This window comes from Aplysia californica, unplaced genomic scaffold, assembly GCF_000002075.1.
Source record: "Aplysia californica isolate F4 #8 unplaced genomic scaffold, AplCal3.0 scaffold00253, whole genome shotgun sequence".
Taxonomy (NCBI): domain Eukaryota; kingdom Metazoa; phylum Mollusca; class Gastropoda; order Aplysiida; family Aplysiidae; genus Aplysia; species Aplysia californica.
In genome coordinates, this window is record NW_004797523.1 from 373,261 (window position 1) to 385,799 (window position 12,539).

The 12,539-nt window shown below is 38.6% G+C and overlaps 1 protein-coding gene across 1 annotated transcript in view; it reads right to left on the reverse strand.

Moving 5' to 3' along the window:
* Positions 1 to 3,376: 3,376 nt before the first annotated feature.
* LOC101847825 (ubiquitin-associated and SH3 domain-containing protein B) overlaps positions 3,377 to 12,539 on the reverse strand; it is a 21,034-nt gene continuing 11,871 nt past the window's right edge. Inside the window, exon 7 of the mRNA XM_005100605.3 lies at positions 3,377 to 3,696. Coding sequence (XP_005100662.1) covers positions 3,473 to 3,696 — 224 coding nt within the window. The 3' untranslated portion in view covers positions 3,377 to 3,472. The remainder of the gene's footprint in view (positions 3,697 to 12,539) is intronic.

The window sequence follows — 12,539 nt, forward strand, 5'->3', positions numbered from 1 at the left end:
TGAGTCTGTCTTTCTTAACCCCCACCAATTCAACGCCTTTGTATTTTTAACTGCAGTCGCGGAATCCTTGACAAAACAGTCACGTGTCATCACATTATCGGCCAAAGTGACCCCCACCCCAAAGGGAGGTCACTAGAATATCAAGGCAATGAGAAGACTGTGTCCTTTCCTCTCTTTGCAAAGGTTAATATGAGCAGTATAGGAAAACAAAGAGAGTGATGCTTGATTTGTCTAAATCATGTGACCATTAGAAATGTAGGTATTGCTGATTTTGTCCTTTTCGGATTATACATGAAGAAGATTTTCTTTCTTCACCCTGTACTTATTGAAGCATATAAGTAAAAAAAAAAAAAAATGTTCAGTGACTTTGAAAAGAGGTGTTTTGTGGCTGTGTGCATTTTATATGTACAATTTCCAACAAATAAATGTAGAACACTTTTAAAAATATGTATCTATTGTAGAGTTGTACTGGTCATTTGTACGGTAAAGTTGCATTTTGATGGCACAAAAACTTCGTAAAAAATTACCTGAAATAAGTTGTAAGAAAAATTGTCACAACATTTTTAACAATAAACATATCAACCCAGTTTAAACTGTCTTATGATCGGGAAGGCAAGAGATTCCAAATGCAAGTATTTCAAAAACATATCAGAGAACTAGGAATCTTTCATTAAACTGCCTCGTTATAGTATACCTGTACTCAGAGAAATTCACTTTTGCCCTCAGCGCAACTTTTGACATTTTCGTGAATTAGCGAATTTGAAGCAATTTTCCTCAAAAGTTGGAAAAATAATAATATAATTTCGGTAAAAATAACCAAAATTTTCTTCCACAACTAAAAATAACGACTCGAAGGGGGACAATTCGTACCTGAAATAGATCTATCACTTCCTTTACACTACGGGGTGCCCAGTGCCAATGCCAGTGCCCGTTGCGGACAAGATCGGGTTGGGTCAGGTCAGGTCGGGATGATCGCCCGACTCGTCGCCTGAAAACGACGCGTTTGTTTTTTAGGCAACGAGTCGGGCGCGATCGATTTGTGCCACAATAGCCACTTTGTGCCATCAAACTGGCGAGTAAACCGACCCTCCCCCCCCCAATAGTCTTGTTTGGACTGAATCATCATCTACTTCTTCTAGCTAGATCTAGATCTAGAGTAAATCAATCCTAAACACGATCGTCTGATTACTTAGCGTGCTTGGTTCTATAGCATCAGTTAGATAGATCTAGTATAAAAATTTGTGAAAGACTTTAAATCTTAGGTTAGGAGGGTAGATCTAGACATGGATTGATTCATCCAGAAAACCCCCAAAGTGGACGTTCAAATATAACCTTACGCCTGGAAAGGGGGTTGACTCCTGAAAAAGAAAAGTGTAGGAAAGGGGAGGGTCTTAAGCCAATGTAATAATACACTTTTTAAGGTGAAAAGATCATAAGGAAAATAATTTATGACAACATAATTTTTTTTAAACATAACGTACGACAAAAAAAGGAGTTAACTCTACTACTATTCACTTAGAGCGGTAGGCACGGTATATTGTGACGAAACAGTAGGTCCTCGAGCAGTAAGCCCAAATATGCTATCTCACACTTGATTCACTGGTAGATATCTATGCTATATGACATGTAGATCTAGTCTAATTTTGATTACACCGGTGTGATTAAAGTGGTAAAATGACACCGTAAGTTTTTCCGGAAAAGTTCCGCTTGTACCGTATTTAATTATTATGTCACATGTGTGTATGCATGTTTTTCATGAATACTATTAAGTAAAAGTAAAGCACATAGAATTATGATTGTAAGACAGATTTGGGCAATATAAAAGCGAATAAAAATTAGTATTATGGGATTCGGGTGGGGGGGGGGGGGGGGGGAGGGGGAGATGGAAGAAAACAGTAGGGTGGGGGCAAAAGTCCCCCAAAAAGTGTAAGATTATATTTGAACAGCCCCAAACCACGCTGGTCACACCTGTCCAATGTCAGCGAGAGTTTAAGGATCTGACGTATGTGTCAGGGGACAAACTGCTTTTTACACCATGCAACCTCCATGCAGTTGGGTTTTTTGGGGGGTTTTTTGGTAGGCATTAACATTTAACATTTGATTTTGATCTAACAAAACTCACGTTGGTTACTTTGATTGCAATGAGCATACCAACAATGTATTCCAATAATTCCATGATATTTTCTAGCTATACACGTCTTGCAACTTTTCTTGCATCTTTTGTTGATTTTTCTTGCAACTTTTTGCAACTTTCGCTTCTTTTCAAATGCAACTTTCTCTGAGGACAGATATATTATCAGCGTTGAATAAACCTTTGAAACAGTTTAAGCTTGTGTGAAAAATATGCCTGCCTGTCTTAAATTTATCTGAAAAATTATACCCGAAGCAAGCAAAAAAATAAGAGAATTTCAACAGCCACAATCGGTGAAGTGCAATCAGTGAAGGGTGTCTGAAATCACAATATCAAGATGTTGTGCTATTGTTATGCAACCAGCTTCAGTTACTCTAAATCAGAAAAATATATGTCTTTCAGTGAGGACAAAGAAGGAGAAAATCCACCTATTACCGATTTATTAATCTCCCTTCAGTTAAAAAGTTCTATCCTTTCTACAACTCATGCATAGCCTTGCTGCTTCATTTAGAACTCTTTTATCCTTCAACTTTCATCATAAAAAGTAAAGAAAAATATTGAGGTATCTTTATATAATGGCACATAAAATGACTAAGCATACAAAAAGGTATTTGAATGTGACACACCATTCTTTTTCCACACTCAATATCAAAACCAGGACTGCAACACAATTTTTGGCTCAAGATCAAAAGTATTCTAATTAAGTAATTTTCATTACAGCACAACTAGTAATTAAGTATATCTCTGGAATCTGCATAGTCAGCGTCATTCCACAATCACATATAAGCTAATGTTGGTGGCTTTTTAAAAATAAAGCTATTAATCGAATAGAAGGACATCTAAAGACATCTCACTATGTAAAATAAAGTTTCTTTCTGTTTCATGATTTCCTTCCTAGTTTTTATTGAAAATAAAAAGTACCTTTGTCATGGTTCTTATTTGGGCGCTCTCTTTTGCTTTAATTTTCTCAAAACTTAAAAAAAAAATTACTTGGGCCCTCTCTTTTTCTTCAACTTTCTTTCAAAATGTAAAAAAAAAAAAATTTTATAAAATGACTTCAGTGCCATCTTTTTCTTTAATTTCTCTCAAAACTTTCTTTAAAAAAATGACTTGGGTGTTTGGGAAAGACACCGACGATATGGAAGAATCACCGCATGTATCGGTATATAAATATATATATATATATAATATATATATATATATATATCTATATATATATATATATATATATATATATATATATATAAAATATATATATATATATATAATATATTAGGTGCTTCTCTTCTACAACACCACCAGGGGAGTAAAAATATCATCACAGCCAGTGAACTACGGCCATCACAACAAGACCTTCCAGTTAAACTCGTGTAGCGGAGGTATAGGAGGCTGGCCAAGCGCCCACTTGCCCGTCTTGCTGTTTTCCACACAGCAACAGAAGCTGCAGTACGTGAAGCTGGACAAAATCTGGTGCATCTCTTGGGAATTTCTCGGAGATTTTCCAAGAAGACGGCGGGTGAACGTGTCAAGGCTCCCAGCATGGGCGACTATCAGAATGTCTCCACCTTGAAAAGAAAATAGCAACAACAATAATTGATTACACAGTGCTGCCTCTCTATAACGACATCGTCGGGACCATAAAAAAATGTCATTATAGAGAGTCAACCAAAAACGGGGGGAGGGGGATGGGTTAAGTACACAAAGAATGCAACAATACGACGTGTGGACCAGAGAATTTGATTAGTTCCCTTATTCACAAACATTTTTTCAAGCTACTCCGAGGTAGCCCATGCTTTCTCTCCTTTCTTTTTGAAGTTTGTTTATAAACAGAGACATCGTGATGATTTTTTAAAAATTAGCAATAAGAGATACTGATAGCGGGTCGATAGCGCTGTCTCTTAAACCCGACAATAGGCACTGAGGAGAGTGAATATCATGAATCATAGGTTGGCAAGTCAGGCCTTTTCAGTGGTAGGAAAGCAAGCGTTTTTAGTGGCTACGGGATTTCACTGGTCGGAAATCAAGCATTTTCATTGGACCAGAAATTTCGTCTTCACTGTCAATTTCAAGTTGCCGATTATCACTATATCCAAGTTGCTATACGGTTTTTATTAAAATTATGTCTTTAGAGTGAGTTTTTTATTACATAAAGGGCTTGAAATAGACCGCGGCAAATTGCCTTGGTGCCTTTGCAATTTGTTGTAATGGCCTTAAAATCAAAGGGTCGACCGCGGCAATTTTTACCGTGCCATTGTTTTTAGTTTTTTTAAAATGTGCCACCATGAAAAAAAATCAATATTTGTCCTGTGCTGTCACTTGTGGGAGAAAAAAGAAAAGCAAGTTATACAAGCGTCTTTTAGGGTTCGTCTGCATGATCGGTCAGTGAACCTGCACCTTTGCATCACAACTTAATCACAAGATACAGCATCGTGTGAGCACCGGTTGTTGGGGTCCCCAAAGTTCATTCGAAGTCTGAATGCTGCGAAGTATGGGATTCCGGAATGGGGGGAATTATTGATTTTAAACAAAATAATTTTAAGATACACTCGTAGGAGAAGAGAAGGGGGGGGGGGGTAAGAAGACATCCTGTCAGACTTTAGAAATCTCATCAAAGCTTCAGTCAGACACTGCTCAGCTTGACAATTGAGTCCATTTTGTCATGGCAAAGGCAAACACACTCACATCAATGATAACCAAACCTCAGCAGTCTGGCTGGCCCCGCGGAAAATTGCATTTTTGAAATAGAAAAATTGCAAAAAATTGCAAGGTAAAATGCCTAAAAATAGCAAAAAATTGCAACCTACCCATCCCAAGCGCATTAATACGGGCTAAACATTTTTAGTTTAAAAAACATGACAATTTGAGTACCGGTAGCATAAATGCAGAACAGCCTTTAAAAAAATCATGACCCACAATACAAATTTCATTAACAACATTTACTAATTACTAATAACAACACACGAGTACGTTAACAATAAAGTTATCGATCAAATATAATATAATACCGCGTGACCCAAAATAACGGAACCCTTGGTTTTCGTAATAACTTTTAAATGAAGGCATAAAATTTGACCAAATTCAGTACATACCGGGTACTTGGTTCATGCAAAGATCTACAACTAGAAGTGTAGTATGAGGTTTAGTATAAAAACCAAAAAAATTGATGGGAGATTCGAACAACCTCTAAATGCAAAATTAGCTTATGCCCCAATCAATTCAGATCCTCTTTTATTTTTCTCCTGAAACCTTCGATACACCGGTAATCTGTATTTAGATCTATTTCAGGTATTTTCTTTTTTAAAACCAGTATGGCATTGTTTTAACTCTAACTTAAAACCGGCCCGTGCATTTATTTGTCATCCGTACCGGCCCACTAAGGCCTAGTAAAACATGCAAAGCCAACATGTTTCTAAGCCTACATACTATTATTATGCTACTAGTTAGAGCACAGAAGCAGACGAAAACACACATGTTGTATTTGGGGGTGTTTGGCTGTGTGCATATGTGTGCGCGCGTATTTGTGTGTGTTTGGATGTGTGCATATGTGTGTGCGCGTATTTGTGTATGCATGCATGTATGTTATGTATGTATGTATGTTATGTATGTATGTATGTGTGTATGTATGCATATGTGTATGTGTGTATGTAGGTATGTAAGTATACAACATACATGTCGTACAAACAAATCAAAACAACATAATCACAAGAACTCAGCCCAGAGTATACCCAAGAGAGTAGATGCCTGCCAAGTTCTTTGCTTTTGGCGGCCACAGCATCAATGATGTCTTCATTGTCCTGTTTGGTCAAGATCTCCTTTTCCAATGACATCAGCATAAATGCCTCTAGATGTTCTGATGTCATTGTGCTTCGGAGACGGGTTTTGATTCTCTTCAGGGCAGTAGCTTCGTCTGTACAGAATTCATCATCCATTCGTCTGCATCGTCTTTGCTGTTTCAAGGGAAGCGACTCTTCCACGAACGAATCTGACCCACTCTCCTCCAGTGCATCATTTACCCACTGAACAAACTTTGCAGCTGCATTTTGAGAAGCTTCGGAGTCCGCCCTGAGGGCCTGCATGTTTGACAGCAACTCCGCCACCATCTTGTATACAGTCAAACGGTCCAATTGCACGGTTTGCACATACTTGGAAAGAGCTGTAGTGAGTGAAAATATTTGCAGATACACTTGCGCTGTGAGAACTGTTTCAAACTTAAGTAGAGCATCAATGTATCCTCTTACTTTAGCTTTAACGACTGCTTGGGTGTTGTCAGCAACAAGTATAGCGTTGAGGCTGGTGATCACTTCAACAAATAGAGCTTCGGGTGGATTGTTGAAAGAACCAAACACCTCCCTCAAGGCAGCATATTTTGACCACCATCTGGTCTCACCAATGGTTCCCAAACGCTTCATAGTTGAGTGCCTGCTCCAGATGTTCATCCATTGATAAGATTCCCGAAAGAACACTGCAATAGTGCAATGTCATTCATCAATGTAAATATATCGATGCAGTGTTCACTACAGCACTTGTGGCCTCCGAAACAACAAGGTTCAATACATGAGCGTGGCACCTAACATGGATCTGTATTGGAGCTTTGTTTGAAAGAAGAGTACTGAAACCTCTATAGTGTCACTGCATGTTTGCTGCACCGTCAGTTGCGTTCCCAATGCATTGTTCTGAGGTCAAGATTCAACCCTTGCATAACTTCTGAAACTATCTGCACAAAAGCTTCGCAGGTAGTATCTTCGCACTTCACTATGCTCACCAGTCTTTCTTGGATGTTGCCCAGTATTATCCACGTATCGAACGACAATGGAGCAGTGGTCCTGAGTTGCTATGCCCTGCGTTGTGTCAATTTCCACAGCAAACATGTCTGTTTTCTTCCGAAATGAAGCAACGGATCTTATCTCGAATAACCGTGATGGTAGAATTCACAGTAGTTTTGGACAAAAAAGTAACAAATGAGCCTCTGCCTTTTGAACTTCTCATTTTTTGTTTTGCTGTTATGGACTACGCGAGAGAGGTGATCAGCTGTGCATGAATCATATTTACGTAGCAACTTAACAATTTCCAGGAAAGTAACATGGTCAATTTCTGCATTGTCCAAAGTGTAGGCTGCCTCTTCCGTACTTCCTCTGTAGCTTAGTCCCTTCTTGCCTATGAGTTAAACTACATCCACAACTCGATTCATCACTTGCCATTTCTTTCTGACTTCATCACAGTAGTCCTTCGTCAACACGTAAGAAATGCTTGATTGTTTTTTTTTATCAACCAGGTATGCTGTTGAGCATTGCAGGTGCAAAGACGAACGTTCATGCTGTTCAATAGGAGAATGTACATGCCGCAAGTCTTTCATCCCCTCAAGAAATGTGGATGTGTCTGAAGTGGCAGAAAACACAAAGCAGACAGAACAGTGAAGTGCATGGGAGTCTTTGTTGTAAGACAGCCACCATTTGTCAGAACCGTCTTCACGAATGAAACATCTTTGCACCACTCGATTATCAGTCTTCTGACGTGGATGGTGATTCCAAAACAAGAACCTTTCTTTTTCTGTGCATGGTTTCTCATCTTCACTTCCTGCGGCTTCAAGTTCAGTATGTGCAGTCTGTTCTGTGCTAGCCAGGGCAAAGCTTCCCTTTCACTTGGTTTAATTTCTCTCATTTCACCCGATGAGGGTCCAGCAACTAATTCACCGCTTTTGTCCTCCTCGTCAAGTTCCGTTGCTTAGCCTGCTGATAGATCAGCAGCAGCTGCCAATCCACTACTTTCGTCCACTTGGTCAAAATCCGTTGTTTCAACTGCTGTAGGTCCGCTGCATGTGACACCTTACTCCAGCAGCCAAGTAGGCAATTAGAAAAAAATTGTACGTTTTAAAACATTATTTTTTTCGAGATTACAAGTAGATTAAACATTGCAGAAAAAAGGAGTACTGGTGTTATAAACACAGTAACCTGATGACAATTTTTTTTAACCAAGCGGCCCACTTTGTCCTTTAAGCACCGGCACACTTTGTCCCTTCGACACCGGCCCAGGGGGCATTGCCCAAATGCCCATAGGCCAGTCCGCCCCTGACTCTAAGTCAAATCGTAAAATACAGCAATTTTTTTCCCCATTTATTAGTAATAATAATGTAGATCATTTCTATACCGACCACTCCCGCGCGAACGCAGCTTAAGGCGTTTTACTACATCAATTTTAGTGAGGGAGTATCTACGTACACGGTAAAAGGGCACCTAGCCTCAGTATCTACATACACGGTAACCGGCAACCGGGCACGTAGTCTCAGTGTCACATACTCGGTAATCGGGCAGTTCAGAACTCCAAGTTCAGTTTTTGTCATCTGGTGTTGCCTTCAACCCCAGCCATCTCCCGAACTGTACCTTTTAAAAAAATCAATAATCCCCCCGTTCCGGAGCCCTATACTTTGCAGCGCACAGACTTTGAATGAACTTTGGTGACCCCAACTGGTACTCACAATGTGATGCGAAAGCACAGGTTCACTGACCGGTCACGATGGTGAGCCCGACAAGACGCTTGTACAATGACTTTCTTTTTTTTTTTCAACAAATGACAGCACAGGACAAATATTGATTTAGTTTCATTGCGGTTACCGTGTACGTAGATACTGAGACTAGGTGCCCGGTTACCGTGCATGCAGACACATGCATCATGTACGAACAGTATTCACGCGCGCACATGCACACATACACACACACACGTACACCTTACACGCGCACACAAATGCACACCACACACACGCACACACCTACTTTCTTATCACACATGCACGCTTACACTTACACTCATTAGATCTCTATGTCTCTATGTCTCAGTTTGAGTTATACATTATGTATTCCAGCCTGAATTTCCGGTTATAATAGCTTTTAGAGTACGTCCAGTAGACTAGAGCTGGGCCAAAACCATGATTTATGTAGGCCTATCAGCTCTGTACTCGCACCATTTCGAATTAGAAATCTGTTAAAATTAAAGCGATGTTATTTTGCCTAAAATTGCAAGAAATTGCGAAAGTTGCAAAAAATTGCGGGTTTATTGCGGAACGCGACGAAAAACGCGGCCAAGACCGCGATTTCCTGGGGGACCAGAGCTGTGTCTGAAAAAAGCTCTGGATGAAAAAGAAGACTGCAGATGTGAGAGAATGCAAGTGTGATGATTACAAACAAACCATGAAAGATGTGTTGGATAGGCTGGTGCTGTGCTTGGAAGAAAGATTTTCTGGCACATCAGAAAAAAAAGTTTTGAAGAGCGCAAGGACATTCGACTGAACAAGTGTCCTGAAACTGACAAAATGGATGAGTTGAAAGAATATGGTGAGACAGATGGATGACTTGATAGCTCTTTATGAGACTGTGCTTCAACAACAAGGATGCTCAACACTGAAAATAAAGAAAGAGTGGCTCATGTTTCTCTCCGAAAGTCAGGGCTTAATACCTCTGAACAAGACAAGTTCAATCCCGAAAAAAGCAAGGACATTTCCCAATCTGTCTCATTTGGCTCATATAATCTCTGTTTGCCATCATCCACAGTCGAGGTAGAAAGGCAGTTTTCTATGGGAAGGCGCATCCTTGGTGACAGGAGGCATTCGCTTTCTAGAATGGTCCTGAGATCAAAGAATTCAATCCAGAACCCTGCATTGCCAATTGCAAGAGATGTGTCTCGCAAATAGACGTCCTGATAAAACAGAACTATTCTCTGAAATCATCTTCTCCGGTGACACTTTTTAAAATCACTTGTTTTTTCCCATAAGGGACAAACAGTAAGCCAGTCTTTTTCTATATATGTGAGCGCCAACATATTTTAAATATTCTGATCTAGTCATAAGCCATTATATGACATGCTGATTGTTTTAGTCTTTTTTATATACTTTAAAACATGTATTTTCAAAACTTGTTTTCACTTATCATAGTCATAACCTCATGCTGTTTTACTTCTTGACAGCCGTTTTTAGTTATTCATTCTTTTTTTTCCACAAAAGTTCCTAAGTTGTTTTTCTCCTTTTTTTTCTTTTTCATACAAGTTCAAAATTTGTTTTCATTTACCATCATTTGTTTTTATTTTATCACTACACTGCCTGTAAACCACTCTGTTTCAACCTCAAATGATTAATGGCTTACCTAATCGGTCATATTACTTACTGTTTTCTATCATGCCCTATTGTCAACAGTCAAGTTCATTCATTTTTATCCAATCAATAAGAGCTAGTCATAAAGGCATTAAAAATCAGATGTAATCGTGATCATTGTTTGATTCAAAACTGTGATTTTTAGTGCTTTTGTTTTGATGTGATTTTACCATTATTTACTTACTCATGATTTTACAAATTTTCCAATAACTCTATACTTTTGTTGAGAGCAAGAATAAATTAAATTGTTATTTATATATAAACGTTGTGATGCACGATCAAGTATTACCAACTTTAATCAACAAAATGATCATCTATGATTATTGCCTTGGTGCCCTCTGGGCAATTTTTGCCTGCCCTCCTGAACACCTAATTCAAGACCTGTACTTATGATATATAAGGAAAAAATCGGGACCTGGGCACCATGTCGCTAAACAGAGGATGTCGTTATATTAAAGGTCGTTATAGAGAGGCTGCACTGTAATAATAATAATTATAATAGATTGCATTTATATAGTGTATATCCTTAGACAAGATAAGACCATATGACTTGGCAATTATTTTGAAATGAAATAAAAGTAAAATATAGTCTAGCACACACATGGTGAACAGAAACACACACATTTCAAACAGATTTTCGGTTCCCCAATTATTTTCTTATACATGTATATTTTTTGCATTCAAAACAAGTACATAGTAAAAATTTGTACAAAATAGAAAGATTTCGGTGTCCTGTCAATTTGGTTATGCAGGTGCTAGACTGTACTAGGACATTACAGAAGATAACACAACACCACGAGGTTGTTTTTGTCTTTTTTTAGTAAGATTTTTATGGCACTTGCAACACAATAAGCCATAACTATAAGAGCTGAAGATTAGAGCTGTTAAAAAGAGGAGAGATCAGGACAATAGCTGTTTGATAGAAAAGAAGGAGCAAATTACACCAAAGCACCCGCCAACCACCCACATCACGAGGTTCCTGTTAAAATACAAAGTAAAAAACTACTACAAATCATACTAAATCGCCAACGCACCATTGTAGCTATAATCCTAACCCAGCCACGAAAGCTGCATTTCCTCCTACACATTAAAATTCTTTCATGCTTTTCTCCTAAAGTCATTCCACTAGCTCGATGATCCTCTTTTTTGCTCAGTCTGCGTACATGGCTGAACTCATCTTACATTAAATGCTGGCTCAAACAAATCCAACTCTGATGGAATATATTTGCATTAACTGGCCGTAGACTATATGACAAAGTGTAGGTTCTTAGTGAAAGTTTAGGCAAAGTATCAAACAAAAACTAGGGAAAGGTGGAAAGCGTTTGTTCGTGGCCTATATCTTGATCCAGCGTGAGAAAAGCAATGATAATGATCAAACAAAAACTCGAAAAAGAAAAGACATGATTCTGAATCTAAAATGCTGAAAAAAAACCCAATCCATGCGGAAGGTGGCTGAACTGGTGTGACTATACACTAGTCGCTCAGTGACAGTATTTACTGCAAGCAAAGTTTCTGCAGTTAAAAGAAACCTCCACAAAAAAACCTCAACCCAACTTGAGTAAAATTCATATGCTAATCAAAGTCTTGTTTTAGTCTCATAAAGAATTGGACATAAGAAATTCCAAATGCTGGGTCGCAAATCCTCACTTCTTGAAATTAAATGAATGCAACATGGAGAAAAAAGACTTACAAGCAAAGACACTACACCCTTCGGTAAGATGCTGCAGCTGCCTCTTTCCCTTTGTAAAAAAAACGTAGCATGCGTAAAATAGGCCACGCCCCCAGCGAGCGTGTGACTGAGCCCCGATGGCTTGGCCCTGGGCTTGTTGGATAGAGTAGAATATGAGAGCGTCCTTGTTGTTAATCCTACTCTAGGGCCCATTCTAATCTAGATCTAGATCTAAATAATTATATAGATCTATCTACCAAAATAAAGTATCGATCAACGTATTTCAATCATTTGTCTAGGTATAAATTATTTTAAAAGGGAAAACATTAGATTAAAAAATAGCCTCACTTTGGTAACGAGTGATAAGATCAGAGGATAAATCTAGTGTACCGGGTGCATAGTACATAGGCTCACGATCTACTAAATCTAGATCTAGATCTAGGCCTAGACATTGACAATCACGAAATCTAGGCCTAGAATATATCCAATGCAATATTATTGATCGTATTGATGACAGGATCTTTAGGAGTATGCATTATTAGAAATCAAAAGATAGTGTCAATTAGTATTTGATATACCAGGGAACGCTGCAATAGCAGAAT